At 31.2% G+C, this 16,092-nt stretch overlaps 2 protein-coding genes across 7 annotated transcripts in view; both read right to left on the bottom strand.

Annotated features, from left to right (window-relative positions):
- Window positions 1–5,651, bottom strand: part of LOC107450332 (alpha-1-macroglobulin) — a 70,837-nt gene extending 65,186 nt beyond the window's left edge. Inside the window, exons 1-2 of the mRNA XM_043047101.3 lie at window positions 5,552–5,651; window positions 1,831–1,934 (exon numbers count right to left, since the gene is read on the bottom strand). Coding sequence (XP_042903035.2) covers window positions 1,831–1,907 — 77 coding nt within the window. The 5' untranslated portion in view covers window positions 1,908–1,934; window positions 5,552–5,651. The remainder of the gene's footprint in view (window positions 1–1,830; window positions 1,935–5,551) is intronic.
- Window positions 5,652–8,846: 3,195 nt separating this feature from the next.
- LOC107450328 (alpha-2-macroglobulin) overlaps window positions 8,847–16,092 on the bottom strand; it is a 76,578-nt gene continuing 69,332 nt past the window's right edge. For all 6 annotated transcript variants that reach the window (XM_043047096.3, XM_043047097.3, XM_043047098.3 and 3 more), the window contains 4 exons: window positions 15,488–15,578; window positions 12,227–12,301; window positions 10,416–10,518; window positions 8,847–9,019 (listed from right to left, as the gene is read on the bottom strand). In XM_043047096.3, coding sequence (XP_042903030.2) covers window positions 8,967–9,019; window positions 10,416–10,518; window positions 12,227–12,301; window positions 15,488–15,578 — 322 coding nt within the window. In that variant the 3' untranslated portion in view covers window positions 8,847–8,966. The remainder of the gene's footprint in view (window positions 9,020–10,415; window positions 10,519–12,226; window positions 12,302–15,487; window positions 15,579–16,092) is intronic.

Below are 16,092 nucleotides of genomic sequence, written 5' to 3'. Positions count from 1 at the left end.
TAACTTTTCTTTCATTTTTGAAAATTTTACTGCGTTGTTCCCTTTAAATTTTTAACTTTCGTTTTCTCGAGGAATTTTTTTTTCTATGGAAAAAATTTTGATAATAGAATATTACTTGAAAACACTATGCCTCTCCAAAAATAAGTGCCTTGCTTTATTAGATTGCAAAAAAATAGCGATACTAAGAGGTGGCGATCATGTATTTTGGTGTTTTGAAAAAAATAGAAAATATCTCGAAATTTATTTGCATAAATTATATCAGTAACATTTAAAACATTCTTAAAAATTCTCATTCCACATATTCTCCATCCTTCCAAGTCGAGTATGTCAGGTTAAGAGAGGTTTCTAAGAATAGAACTGGAGAACAACGAGAAAGGTACAATCTGATTATCCAAAATGCTATCCAGTTTCATATGCCACTCTCCAACTGATGCTTTTAATACCACTTTCATTTTGATTTACCTTGATAATTATTCTCTTAATTTTCGCCATATTTTTTTCTTTCTTACTTAAGTATTTGTTTTTAATTTATATACATTTCATTTTTGACAAGGAATAAAAAATTTATATTAATGAAGACGATAATTTCACTGGTAACGATAATTGCACTCGTGAACAAGCCTTTTTTTTGTTTTCCATAGCATGAGATTTTTTTTAACGGATATTAGATGTTGTTACGTCGCTGATATCAAGTCTGCTATCTGTTTCTTTCTCCCTGCTGTAGTTTTTCTTGTATATTTCATTCTTTGTCTATTTTCCGAAATATGCAAAATGTTGCATAGCGTTTGAATAAAGTTTATATAATACATAAAGTGATACATAAAATTTAAAAACGTTATATATAACAGTAGGTCGTGAAAATATTGAGATTAATTTCTAAGGGAGTTAAGGCACAGCATCAGGATTGAAATTGCATAGGTACCCGTGCTTTAAAATGTCATCATACGCGTCTAGGGGCACTCCATATTATAACGTTATCAGAAGCTCACAAAAACGGTTCATAATAGAGAAGCGCGTACGACGAGATTTCCAGGCATGAGTTCCTATGCAATTTAATCAAATGATGTGCCTTAAATCCCCTAGAAGTCAGTGCCCTAAATCCCCTAGAGGCCTAGAAGTCACTTATGCGGCGCTCTATTATATTTAACATTTTTAACCATGTATATTTTAAAGAAACATAGACTAAACTGTCATTGAAATGATATCGGCAACTTTTGGAGCAAAATTCATTTGCTCCCCAGCGTTACCAATATACAAATTATTGCTCATTATATGATTACAGAATAGCTTATGGAAATATGGAATATACATTAGATTAATAGTATAGAGTTTGGAAGTATAGGAAGTATGGAATATGCATAACTTGGGAATGGATTAACACTAGTGAAAGTAAATTAATAATTAGACTAGAAAAATATTTCTAAGAAGTGATACAGTTTACTAATTCTTATAAATATGATGCTTAACTAAAAGATTTTAAATACTTGTATTTGAACTTTTGATCTATCATGGTAATCGAAAAAAATTTTTTTAAAGCTTTAGTAAACAAAATTTTTGTACTAAAATGTAAATATTGTTACCTAAATAAAAATTTTCCTCATCGATCATACACGTTGCAAGCTATGAATAATTGATAATTTTCTGCTTAGAAAATAAAGCTGACTTTATACAATCGAAGATACGAACATTTTCTTGATCTAATGAAACAGTAAATATACAACATTTTCTTGATCTATTGAAACAGTAAATATACAACATTTTCTTGATTTAATGAAACAGTAAATGTACAAAATTTTCTTGATCTAATGAAACAGTAAATATACAACTTACTTTTTGGGGTCAGTGTCTTGAGTTAGACAATTAAAAAAAAGAAAAGAAAACACCCAACCATTGATTAAATACCACATTGCATTGACAGTGGTGATATTTCAGACCTGTTTTGAAGAAAATCATGTAATAATTAATACAATATTCGAATAACACATTATATTACATAATACATAAGGCAGTTAGTGAAATATGGACTGGACATCTAACAAGGAGAGTACCTAATACTGGAAAAATAAAGCTTTTACATGATATAGAAAAAAAGCTACCTGCGAATTTGTGTTCATCAACACAAAGAATAGAGTAAAAGAACACTTAGGTTCAAGTTAAATGGAGCTTTTATGTAAAATTTTAAAAGGTGTAGTTAAATCTAAATACCGACACCGAAGAACCATTACATTATGACCACTCTCCATCTATAACAATGGGCTCGCCCAGGTTTTCATGGTTTCTCGCCCAGGAACAATGTTTTCATGGGGCACATTAGGACCCATAATCCTCATAGAACAATCCCTGACGTCTGTAAGCTACTTGAACACAGTTGCAGACCAGGTTCACCCAATCATAGCAACAGTTTTTCCTGCGGGGAATGGTGTTTACCAACAGGATAATGCACCATGTCATACGGGTCGAATCGTCATGGATTGGTTCGAGGAACATTCCAGTGACTTTCAAGTCATGTCTTGGCCCCCAAATTCCCCTGACCTTAATCCAATAGAGCATTTGTGGTCCTACTTGAAAAACCAAATTCGTGCTGCCACGCTACCGCCTCGCAATGTGAGGGAATCGCAGGACCAGTTGGTGAGCGCTTGGTACCAGATACCTCAGACTACCTATCAGCACCTTGTGGAATCTATGCCACGGCGGGTGCTAGCAGTTTTAAGGGCTAAAGGTGGTCCTACGTGTTATTAGCAAGGTAGTCATAAAAAAGTTTAAACCAAGCTCATTCCAAACACAAATGTGTCCGTATTTTGGACATTGTCAGGGGATTGCTTGCAATTAAGTACGCCTGTGAGTGAATTTGTTGCTGTATTCCACGCAGCTTAGAAACAAAAGTTCACCATTAAAATATGCACGTATGTGCAATAAATCTAACTATAATTTAATTTTTAAATGTCTCGGAACTGAATTAAATAATTTTATAATATATAATTTCTGCGCTATCTGTAGAAATAATTTACAAACTAATTTTAATTTTAGAATTAGTGTGACGCTGTTACATTAAATATGTTCTTTTAATATGTTTAAATTGCGTAACCTTACAGACTCTTTTGAATATTCTACTTTATTCTTATAATTAAGTTTAATGTTACTGAACACCAAAAATAACAGCAACTATATTACATCAAAAATAAAGGAATATTAATTTTATAGGAATATTACTTAACAAAGCGATTGTTGTACAGTGCGCAAAAGGAAAAAACGGAATACCCTAAATAATTTTTTATCTAATGATCAGATTTTCACTTTCTATGACTCATTCATAATGATTCGAGGGGCGGACTTCAAGTATGCTATTTAGTTAGTACAAATGATAATAAATAAAAAGCGAACCATCTTCAATAACCTTTGATCTAATGCTCAGATCTTCACGTTCTAGGACTCATTTATAATGGTTCGAGGGACTGACTTCAACTATGCTAATTAATTAGTGCAGACGATAATTTAAGTTATGGAATCAGACTCAAATTTTTTATTAGGTGGTAGATCGTTTTACGCCCGGTGGCTGAGAGGTAGCTCTTCGTATTGTCTTGCCACAGGTTCTTCGTTTTATCCTCGGGCCGGGCAAGGTTGACTCAGTCTTTCATTCCTTCAGTGGGTCGATAAAATGAGTACCAAGCATGCTTGGGAACTAAACACTGGAGGTTCCTCGTTGGGTTGACCACCCTACCGGAACATCTGCTCTTGCACTCTCAGAGACCAATGGTCAAGAGAACAGATGGGCACAGAATGGCCTTGGCCCTCTATGGCCTGTCGCGCCACTGAGCACAGATAACTAAATTTTTTGATTTCTTACACGCTCGTACTTATTTAAAACTTGAAATTATATTAAAGTAGAATAAATTTATTTTATGTATTTTTGTTATTTTCTGAAACAGATAAATATGATGATCATTTTACAGTGAGGTCAAATCATTATAAAAGAGATGATAATGATTTCAAAGTAAATGTGTAGTTTGACATTATTTCTGCTTAATTAAAGCTGCAATATCATGTGCAATAATTGTAGTTGTTATTTTCTAAATATCCTTCGAATACTGAACTGCCAAATGTGATCTCGTTATTGATTTTGCGTTCTTCACTGTAAAAAAATTCCCGAACAAATAACGGTAAAAGTCTTTCACCTTAAAATTCATTTTTACTGGAACAAGTTACGGAACAAAAAATTCTGACCCACAGTAATTTTTACTGTAATAATTACTATAAAATCACTGGATCACTCAAATTAAATAAATATAAACTGTAAGAATTACGATATAATGTTTAGGGGTAAAAATGTTTTACGGTAAAATGGATTTTGTTGATGATGCACTCAAAGTGCCGGTACTTTATATCATAATTTGATAAAGAACTTTTCACAGTGTTTTACTTTATTTTATACCTATCGTTGAACAGCCGACTCAATTTCGTGTTTACAACTACTAAAGCTCAACTCCGTAGCCTCGTTTTCGAACTCAATCCAGAAGACAAAGAAACTCCTGCATCAAGTATTGTGAGAAATTGGCCTTCATGTAGTGTTTTTTTATGAAACTAACCCGTATTTGCGCTACTTGGACAGGACAACCACGTAAACCTTTAACGGTTAGCCTAATTCGTCTGCCACTGAGGACATTTTATGTCAGTATCGTGGTCGGCGTGAGCCTGGTGCCGGATTCGTCTCGATCAGCCATCACTGGGATTCGAACCCGTTTCACCTCATTGGAAAGCGAATGCTCTATCCTATGAGCGACCACGACTCTTTTACAGGGTTTGGTCAAATTTGTTTGTTATATGTTTTATTATTTCTCTCAATAAAACAATAAATAGACTAATAAGCTAGTCGTATATAAACCTCTTCCACGAGTTTTGCACAGTTAACTGCAAATTTTAATTTGGAACATATGTCCTTCGATTGTCTTTTCCATCTTTTCATCAAACTATTATTTTAAACGGAATGACATGATTCGAAGTGCCACGCGTTGAAGACCCCTCTTCTAAATTAAGCCATTGTATGGATTTACTAATGAGAGTCTAACTGTTTGCTATTCCAGTTATATATATATATATATATATATATATATATATATATATATATATATATATATATATATATATATATATGAAAACGGAAAAAAATATAAAGGAATATGATACTTTTATAATTTATATGTTTTATATATGTACACATATTAACATGAATATATTTTGAAATATGTGCATGATTTTTTTCTGGGTACTCAAAACTTCAGTGGGTAATGTATATCAAAACTCTCCTTAACCATCACATTACAAATGCATTAAAAATGCCTAAAACATAAATAGTAATAAATTCTCAAAAAACTTATTTCAGGATCACTTATGTGTGTTGTCTAATTTTGAGTCTAATTAAATTCCTTGAGTCTAATTTGATCGTCTAATTAAATTCCTCAAAAACTAATAATTTAACCAGCATGAATAATTCTAATCATGCTAAGCACAAGCACATGATTAGAATTATAATAAAATAAAATAAAGAGAATTTTACCTCTGCTTCCCAGACATACAATTTTCCATTTATGAGGTTAATGTTATTAAATAATCTACTACATGTACTTTTAGATGGAATGAGGTCATAAACAAATTATATGTCTTTATCTTAATGTCCATTTAAAGGAAACGATTTTCATACGAAAATATCCTGAAAATTCTTTCCAAATGAAGCATAGTATCTAACATTTTTTCTTGTGGTTTAAATTCTTTAAATTCTTCCTGTGGTTATCAAGGCCTTTTCCAATCGTGTCCGAAAAAGAATTAGGAATTGCTGTCAAAAGCCTTAATGATTGCATTTGTTCATAAAGTAGAGATTGTAAGCCTGCAATTTTGATTAGAATAAAATTTTTTGTTAACTTGAGACTTCTTCATCTAGTAAAAGTGATTAATCATTTTATTAATTCATTTAATCACTTTTGCAGTAATTTTTAATTTTGCGATCATTTTAGTTGCGGAATACCACGAATTTTTTTTTAACAGTAAAGTTATTTACGATATCAAAAGTAATAAACAACGTACCACTTCCAAATACAGCTTGTCTATCTCATTCGATGGAAAGATTTAGAGTTTTCACGTTAAAATCGTATGCTCACTTATTCTCACTTAAGTTCTGCACAAGCTCTGTAAAAAAACAAGATTATTTGTCGTAGCTATTCTGCGCAATACTGCGAGTGCGGAATAATCTACGAACGTGTCAAATCTCTCTAATGCGTTGCTAAAGTAAATAATTTTAAGGTCTTGAGACCTAATATGGTACTTTTCCTAAATAAGCATTTACGTTAAGCCTAAAAGGATAATCATTTCCTGATAAGATTTTTTTAAAAGATTTTTTTAATTTTTTTTAAATATCACGTAAGGAGCGATATTGAACATACACCTAATTAGATGTCTTATAACTTATAGTATGCGTATTTATTGGATGTCTTGTTATTTTTGGATATTTTAATTTATTTATAAAATGTATATGTTCTTCATCTATTGACTTGACTTCTGGGAATCGCTCCATGTTTTGAAAAATTCTAATAATTTAGTAAATGAAGAAGCTTCTGGCATCCTATTTCTATCCAATTGTTTTTAAATCTGTTTTAATCTAATTTACGCATTTTGTGCTCCTGGGGTTTCCTCTTATCTCTCTCAGACCTTTTTTTTAAAAAAAAAAAAATCTTTCATCTTTAATTATCTTACTCAAGCCTCTTCCTCTTGTCTATGTTTAAACCTTTTTTATTCAATATTTTAATGTACTTCTCATGCTACTTTCTTTTGTCATTTTGTGTTTCGTCACGATGAACGCCCTTGTTAATGTAATCGAAACTATAATGCGTCGATTTTTGAGTATTTATTTGTGCTTTATTCATACGAAGCCTCATCTGAATATGCTAAACTTAGCTAATAAGCTTTCATTTTATAATTGCATATGATGTTAAATGGTATTCTTAAAACTATTGTATACTGCTGGTTAAAATAAATTTATATAATTGAAATAAATTTATAATAATTTTTGCAAAATAAGACTAATTACTTCTAGTACTTCGTGATTAATGTGTACTTTTCAACACTTGAAGATATCACCGAAGCTAGTAACTTTAGATATTAAGTAAAAATTCAGACACGAAACTTTTATTTTTTGTTGGATTCGGATTTCGATCCTTAAAGTTTGGAGGGGGGGGGGGGAGAGTGTTCGCTGGAAATTTTGAAGGCGTAATTTAAATATCGACACTGTATAGTTTACTTAAATTAAGGATGAAGTAGATCAGAAGCTAAACTGTTACCTATCTGGCTTTCTTAATACCCTCAAATTAATATCTCAATATTGTGACAATAGCAAGGCGTAATTTCTAAGTTAAGTGATGACCTCTTTGTAAATATGGCTAGAACTGTCTTCAATGCTAAATTAATAGTTCTGTTTTCTTATCAAAGTTAATTCATGTAAAGAGAAATATAGATTTTTAAGTTATTTTAAACTATTAAATGTAGCAAAAAATTATTTTTTTTTAACTTTCAAAAATATTTGTATTTTAAATTGATGGGGAAAAAATCTAAAATTTCATAATAATCTAAAAAAAAATTGATACCTTATTTAAATTTTTATATGAATAACTTTCTTCTGAAATGATATCAAATCTGATTCGTGTACATTTTAAACGCTATTTACTTTTATTATTATTCATAAAAACAACAACATACAAACAGAAAAGCACGGTTTTTTACAACACCAAAATCTCTTTTAAGTTTATTAAAATATGTATTTTACTATGGCAACTACATCATATGTTAAAATTCAATATGCTATATAACCCGTCACTTAAGAAAATCTAGGAGGGGCAAGTCACTGCCTCAATTGGATACAAGCAAATGACGTCGCGTGTTGGTCAGTCTATTAGGTTCGAGGCACAGTCTCTTTCAGGCATAAAATTAAATCTTATCCGAAAATGTATTCAATGAAATAATAAACCTTAGCCATGAAGCTGTAAAGCTAACACGTCATGCACAGCCATGTGATTAGACACCATCATGTGATTAGTTGCAAGTATCCAAATCATATGGTTACTAACGCTCCCGTGAATATAGTTGTTTTGTCAGATAAAAATTGAATAATGGTTACGCATGCGTACAAATAGTTTCAATCTAGCTCAATCTAAGTCATAAGACTCATTGGTAATTTTAAACTTATTTTAAATTTTTTAAATCACTTTTGTTAAAACAATTATGCAAACATAAATATTTTTGATATCATTAACCAGACAACTCGCTTACATAAAATTAAATTCAGTATAAAACGATTGTTAAAAGTATATTTTCATTTTGAAATTAAATGCTGGAAAATTATTCACACTATTTTTTCAACAAGTTGAATTGTATAAGTTAGAATGCCAAATCTGCCGTTAAATATTTTTTGAGAAATAAAAATTAAATATAATAAACTAAAAATATTAATTCAAATTGTGAAATGAGTAAAAAATTACTTAAATTTAATAAAACCAAACTCCCCTTGGCTTGATACAATAAGCGTTTAAATTAGCTATTTACAGTAAGCCTTCATTGTATCGGGACTTACGGCAAGATATTCGGACTTAGTGCAAATTATAATGAACAATGAATGATTTCATTTAATTTCTACTTAATTTATAAGTTTGTGAACTCTCTGCAATAAGCCTAAGTAGCATCAGGCTGAACTGGAGTCAATATCAATTAGCCTACCTCATTGAAAATCTAAGGTTGATGTTTGCAAAGTGCGAATTATTCAATTAGCTTACGACGTAAGCATTGTAGAGAATGCAATGACACATATAAATATTTGAATAAAATTTTTTTTATTGCATATAAAATATATTTTTACAATTTAAAATATACAATCATATTTAGCTTAATATAATGACTTTAAAGATGTTAATCTTTTTAATAATTTCTTTCTATGCTTCATTGCTTTCAGTAGTAATTGTGTAGCTGGTCGAAGCAGAATTTTCTAAAATAAATAAAAGTAAGAAATATCAGTGGAATCAGGAAATAACGGTATTCTTACATTTTTAATTACTTTAAAGTTTCATTGTTTAAATCTACATTAAAGAATTAAAAAAAAAGAACTTAAGTTATATATGTTTATTGCTGTAGATAATAGTAGTTTTTTTTACTGATAAACTAGCACTTATAAACTTGTATTTGTAAGCTTGGTAACTTTCTAATTAATTACTCTGCGAAAACCCTTTTTTGATGATTGTTGCAGGAGATTAGCGAATCTTGCATATTTTCACGTTGTTGATTTCAAATCTATAACAGGTTTCTCTCTGCAAACTACAGTTTTTCTAAATAATACATTTAGTCTTTTTATTGTCGAAATTTACAAGTGTACAAACGTTATATATAACAAGAAGCCACATAAATGTTACTATTAATTTCTACGGAAGTTAGGGTTTATCATCAGGATTAAAATTGCATCGGAACCCTTTCCGGAATGTCATCATACGGCTCTAGGGACGCTTCTGTAACGTATCTACCACTACAAAAATACAATTCCAATTCACAGGTATATAAGACATAAAAACTCGATTCTATGGTGGGACATCTTTTCATAGATGAACGTTAATATTGTTGATAACTACTATCCTTACATTGATGACCTTCGGACGTGATGTGAACACGCCTACCTTATCAGAAACTCCTACTTCGATCTGAACACGCCTTTCTTGACAGTAACGCCCACTTCGATCTGAGCACGCTTACTTCGATGGATGGTCCACATTGAACAGTTGACTTGCTACTAGTGACTGCGACATTATTCACCTCCTCGCGCTGTTGCTACTCAGTCTCGATCACACACAACGTCAGCCTGCATACACTCGACTGCTAATGGTAACACAGGACAAACCCCGACCGTGATCTTAATACAGCTCTCCCGGCTTCTCACAAAACAGCAATGAAATAACTAGTGGTGTCCGTTCATCGAATTCTATTTCAGATGTAATTTATTTTAAAGTACTACATTATTTGATTCATATTATTTTCACTTCAGGTTCTTTTTCTTTTAGAAATTTAGTTTGGAAAGACTATAAATTTGTTAATATTTTAGAAAATGGATTTTGTCTAGCTCATCTTTCTGCATAATTTTCACGCGTAAAAAATAATGCAAAAGACGATAGAAAATTCTGAATTTTTAGTATGTAAATCTAAAGAAGAATCCTCGAAATAATCATAACTTATGCCTTTAAAGAGACTATTGACAATATTTAGAGGTTTTCAAAAAAAAAGAGATCTAACTCATGAAAACGTGTGAAATCTTCTTATTTTCAACGTCTGAAGGTTAGTATGTAAAAATTATTATTTTAAAAGTACGTAAATAAAACATGACCTAAACTAAAAATTACCGTTTGCGTAGTAATCATAGACTTTTGCTGTACCAGGTTGAGCATTTTTCACTTCAACAACTTGATTGACATCAAAAGAAATCTTTTCAACTTTATTTGATATCTAATATAGAAAAATACCAGATAAAAAACATGATATAAAAAAGTCACATATTTTTAACAGCTTTCTGAAGGAAAAAAAAAACATTTGTTTTCAACAGTTGGTCCCACTTTTTTGAAACTATTTTCGCAGCAGAAATGCAGTTGAACAGCAGAAGAATTGTTTTTAAAACAAAGTTTTTTTTTACAGTGGTGTAAAACATTGAATTTGTATTTAAATCAGATATTTCTGCCTGAAATAGTTCACGAAATGAATATAGATGGCAGCACTAAGTCACGTGATTAGTAAATGTTAATTTTATGTTATACCTGTGTTGTAGTTTAGTTCTCTATACGTCTAAGTCACGCGGGCAATAAATGTGTCTTTCTAAACCGGTATGGTAATTATTAAATAATTGTTTAACCGAGAAGGGATCGTTTTACAACCAAAAAAAAAAAAAAACAATGAAAAATTCTCACTATTCAATGTGTTTTTTTAACGCGGTACAAGCATTTTTGAAATAAATATGGTATATACAAAAATCATTCTCGTAGTTTATTTGAATTAAGATAAAACAAACCATAATAACTTAAATTTAGTTTCTTTTGAAAGGAAGTATGCTTTGTTTGAATACATTACTCATTCCAATCATAATTACGCTGGCAAATGCCAAAACTAAAACTCTTTATGATTGTATGCTTACCAAGAATAAACAAACGTCACAAACAGTTACAGTTAATTTTAACGGTGAAAGAATAAATATTGTTGTTGGAATAAAAAAAGTTAAATTTTTTTGAATAAATATGTCTAAGTTAGATTTTGCATTACGGATAGTACGAGCTAGGGGGGCCTTTGGGTTACCATAAACAAGAAATCCAAAACTTCAGTAGTCGAAGGTTGTGACATCTTTCTTGTTTCCCCAATTGCGCAATTTATGTTCGTTACGTGGCTGGGTGGCGCAGTTGGTTTGTCGTCGGCCTTCTGAGCTCAAGTCTGCGGGTTCGATCCCCGGCCCAGACACCGGATTTTCGGGATGCAGAAAATCTTCAGCGGCCATGTCGTATAATTATGCGGTATGTAAAAGATCCCTGAAATGCCTTATTGGCTCTTGGCATTTCCGGCAAAATTAAATTCCTAGTGCACTTTGGCATCCAAATAGAGTCTCGGTGCTGCCATCTAGTGTGGCAGAAACTAGACGTCCAAATTAACATGAACAACGGTATCTCACCCATTGTGGTGGTCCTGAAAGAGTGGATACCACCTCTGGAGAACGTACTAGGTCTGCTCATCGGCAAGACCGATTGTGCAGCCCATTGGAAATAAAAATATTCGTTACGTTAGACTGCTAAATCTCTCTGTCTCTCTTCTAAAAGGCGTTGGCCAAAATTACAAAGCATAATTAATAAAAAGAAATTATACTAAACTGGAAATAAATAGCAGAGGAAGAAAAATAATTACGAAACTTCGAATTTTTGGCATCTAATTACTATACCCACAGTTTTTGTAAATAGTTTTTGAACATAAAAAGGTTATATCAAAGGTTTTACAGTGAGCGTATTTTAGTGATTTAAAAGTTATTTAATTGTTATTTAAATGTCAAAATAGTTTGTTATCTATTACCGAATTCCTTAGAGAAATCGGTAAAAAAAATATTAAACTTATCCAATTAAAATATTAACGAATAAAAACATCATAAATATCAACAATATATTTGACTTTTTTTATTGCTTACTTCAGAAAAGTAGATGATGACTGTGTTATCCTGTACATCTACTCTCAATATGTTATTCTTTTTATCAGACTTCAGCTGTAATAAAATAAAATAAAAATATTAATGTACGTAAAATATTAAGTATTTCGGAAATAATATACATGCGTGTAATATTCAAAGAGCTAATATACATTTGATCATCATGATTCATAATTTATCTTAACCCATGTGACTAAGTGTGTCTTATACGTCACTCGAATTCTTCATATTTTAAACAGGACTGTTTTTACATGAAGTAAATATTTTTTATTCTTTTCAAAAATCAAGTAGTAGCTAACAGAAGAAAATATTCATTTTGTGAGAAAAAAAACACTTTCTTAATAGGAGCGAAATATCAATTGCATATATTGATATTTCGCTCTTATTAAATGAGTATCAATTGCATATTATGATATTGCATATGCAATGAGTAACAATTGCATATTATGATATTTCTCATAAAGGCAATTTTTACTCATTTAGATAAGATGTAAGATAGTGTGAGAAACTTTTTCAATACATTTTACTTCGAGCTTTAGAATAAAAAGAAAGGTTTTCAATTATGCACTAAGAAAAAAAGTATGGTTAAATTCAGGGCTCGAAAAACCACCCGTCCGACCGTCCTCGGCGGTCAAAAATTCCCCGCGGACAACGAATTTCTCGAATCCGACGTCCGCGCGGACGGCCCTTTTCACGTTAATGTTGGCGTTACATTTTAAATTTTTGTTATCTTACAAGAGTCTAGCTCCTCACTTCTAAAAGGACCCTCTAATCTAGAAAAACAGCAACATGGTGGAATTGATGTTTTCTCTGTCTCCCGTACTGCAGCGGTTAAAAGGGAATTTTCAGCAATGAACTTACAAAAAAAAAAGAAGAAAACAAAACATTACGTACTGGTCTTAAACAAGAAGCGTTAAACGCAATTATGAACATCTACCTAAATGGAAAACCCCTTTCAGATTTTTGTGCAGAAACCTCTGTAAATCATTAGCTTGATTGTGGAAACTGGAAACGTCATATTTGATTCATTTAAAAAACGCAGTACCCTCGGATAAATTGACATTCCAGACAACTTGACATTTGTCATTTAAATTATTTCATAAAAGAAATAAATTATTTCATAAAAGAAATAAATTATTTCATAAAAGAAATAAATTATTTCATAAAATAAATAAATTATTTTATAAAAGAAATACTGGGTTCCTATTAGTAACTTAGTATTCCTTTTATTACTACGTAATCCAATCCTAGTATTTGTAATCCTAGTAACTACTAATTCATTGTGCAATTTATATAAATGTGTGTAATAAATAAGCGAAAATTATATTTTTTATTTATTTAGAAGCGACGGGTTAGTTTCCAAGGAGGACAGGTACATTGTTGGACAAGCAGTCCTCGGGGACGGGTAAAATTTTTGAGTTTTTTCAAGCCCTGGTTAAATTCATGCATAGTTTAGCCACCGGTAAATTGATTTTCTTTGATATTACGGGGCAAGCAGACATCAGCGAGTGTTATAAGACGAATCTCTTTCTCTCTTGAAGCTGAATATAATTCTTCCAACGGAAAACCCCCATCTGCTTTAAAAATTCAAAAAAATGATTAAATGGCCGCCAATTATAGATCGAGCTTAGCTAAAAGCGTAATCTGCATGTTTATTTCTCTTATGTGGCACCAAAAACGCGGGTATTTCTCTATCTAAAATGGCAGCACTATTGTCTTCTACAATAGTTAATTTTGTTTGGTTGATTTAAGAAATAAATTAAGTAGTGTTAAATAGTTAGCTGTATGGTAAGTATTCATTTTTTTAGGTTATCTTAAATAATAATTTATGTAGCGTTAAATAATTAGTTATACGCTGAGTATTTACCTGTATTTAGAGTACTATTTTTATTGAAATTAAAACTTGGTTACAAGGTAAATATTTAGATTTTTTATTGATACTTTCTAAAGTATCTGTAGAAAAGTTAAACATAAAAGAGGCTATGATATCACTGTCATATCAATGGGATACCTACAAGTGACGTAGTGTGAGTGTCTCGATCCTGATTGGTTGTTGAAACGTGGCATTTATTTATGTTAGAAACTGTTTTTTCCGTTCTATTTCGAGTTCGCCAGGTTCGTCACATATCAATTCTCTTAAGTGACACATTCTATATTCTTTCACAAAGATTCCTTCACTAATATTTCAATTTTTTCACTATATTTATAGAGATTAAGTGTATTCAACAGGTACATATCCCTTACGAGTCCGTAAGACACTTATTTCTGCAGTATCGGCATTAAAACTGCGTGGTATTAGTGCAGTTTTAATAATTATGCAGTTTGCTTACTTAAGACAAAGACAGGCACCAAGCCATGTAGAGTACAAACAAACTAGCAAATCATCGAAGTTGCCAAATACACAAAGCAGAAATATATCACGGTTACAATAAAATACTTAAAGAAACAATAAATCTAAGTTTAGTAAAAGAAGTAGATGAGAAAGAATTATATTTCAACAAAATCGAAAGGCGATACAGCGCTGTATTCAATTAACTTCTCTTTAACTAACATTCTAACTTATGTGAAGAAACGTGTCATTTTGCTTATAAACGATCAGATGCCGCTGTCGTCATAGATCACATGTGTGGGTATTTGTGATCTTTTTCTTCTTGAAGTGATAGTACCCAATTGTTGGTGACGGAGCTTGTCTTTTTTGAACAATAGCATACATATATTATACGATACTGAAGTTGTGGCTCGAGAGGTGAGCGAGGAAGTAGTACAGCGCGTAATTGAGTATTGGGAGGAGTTTTCTATCCTATCTCACAACAGAAAAGGATATAAATTTAATACTTCTACTGCTTAAAATAAGGAAATGTCCTGAACTCATACTTAGGGTGGTATGCGCTATTTAATGACTGTCGAACAGATTATAAAATTAAATACGTAGATACTAAAATTAAATATTACTTCGCCAATATGGGCTTCACATCTCTTGAAAATAATTTAAATTGACATCAAGGCACTTCCGTAGGAGCAAAGCCGCGAGCAACAGCTAGTAATAATATATTTTCAAAAAAAAGAAGAAGAAAAATAGAGATGTTAGAATAGACTTCAGAGCAACTACTATTGACTTGATTATATATCAATTATCACCAAGATCGAATTATTATAGCTGTCATTGTTTAAAAAAAATTTTAAATTGTTGTTTGGATAAATTATTGAACAAGAACTGGAGAAAGGAAAAGACAAATGAATTACATTTTCAAGACTTTGTTTTACTGGTGAAAATCCTGTGACAAGCTTCACTTCTACGATGCTCATTCCTGCTACTTGGCCCTCTGGTAAATAACTATGAGAATAAAGGAAATTTAATTGAATGAAACATATATTTAATATTTAAACATAAAAGCATTTCGTTATTTTTATAATAGCATTTTTTTATTTTCATAAAGCATTTTTTTATTTTCATAAGTGAAATTGTGTACTGGTAAACAAAAACTGGTACTTTTTATAATTTATTATTTTTAAAAATTATGTAAATATAATTATACAATTTTATAAATCATAAAGATATCCTAAAATTTAATTGCCATAAAGCTATTAATTCAACCTAACATTTAAAAAAACGCGGATCACTTTAACATAAAGATTCTATTGCTGTGTGGACCAGCAGGTTGGAAGTTCTGTTTCTTCATTAAAACGCAACGAATATTTACCAGTGTTTCCTACAGTTTGTCTACGGTAAGAACTCCCCCATCACATAGTCTGATGCCGTCTGCTGCTATGGAAACAAGAATAGCACATTTCAGAAAAGGTAGCTTCTCTTCACTCTAGGGCTAACACAGAAGACCGAAGAAAAAGAT

This window comes from Parasteatoda tepidariorum, chromosome 7, assembly GCF_982258835.1.
Source record: "Parasteatoda tepidariorum strain Cologne lab strain chromosome 7, Ptep-v5.0, whole genome shotgun sequence".
Classification (NCBI taxonomy): Eukaryota; Metazoa; Arthropoda; class Arachnida; order Araneae; family Theridiidae; genus Parasteatoda; species Parasteatoda tepidariorum.
This window is presented reverse-complemented; position numbering and strand designations above follow the sequence as displayed.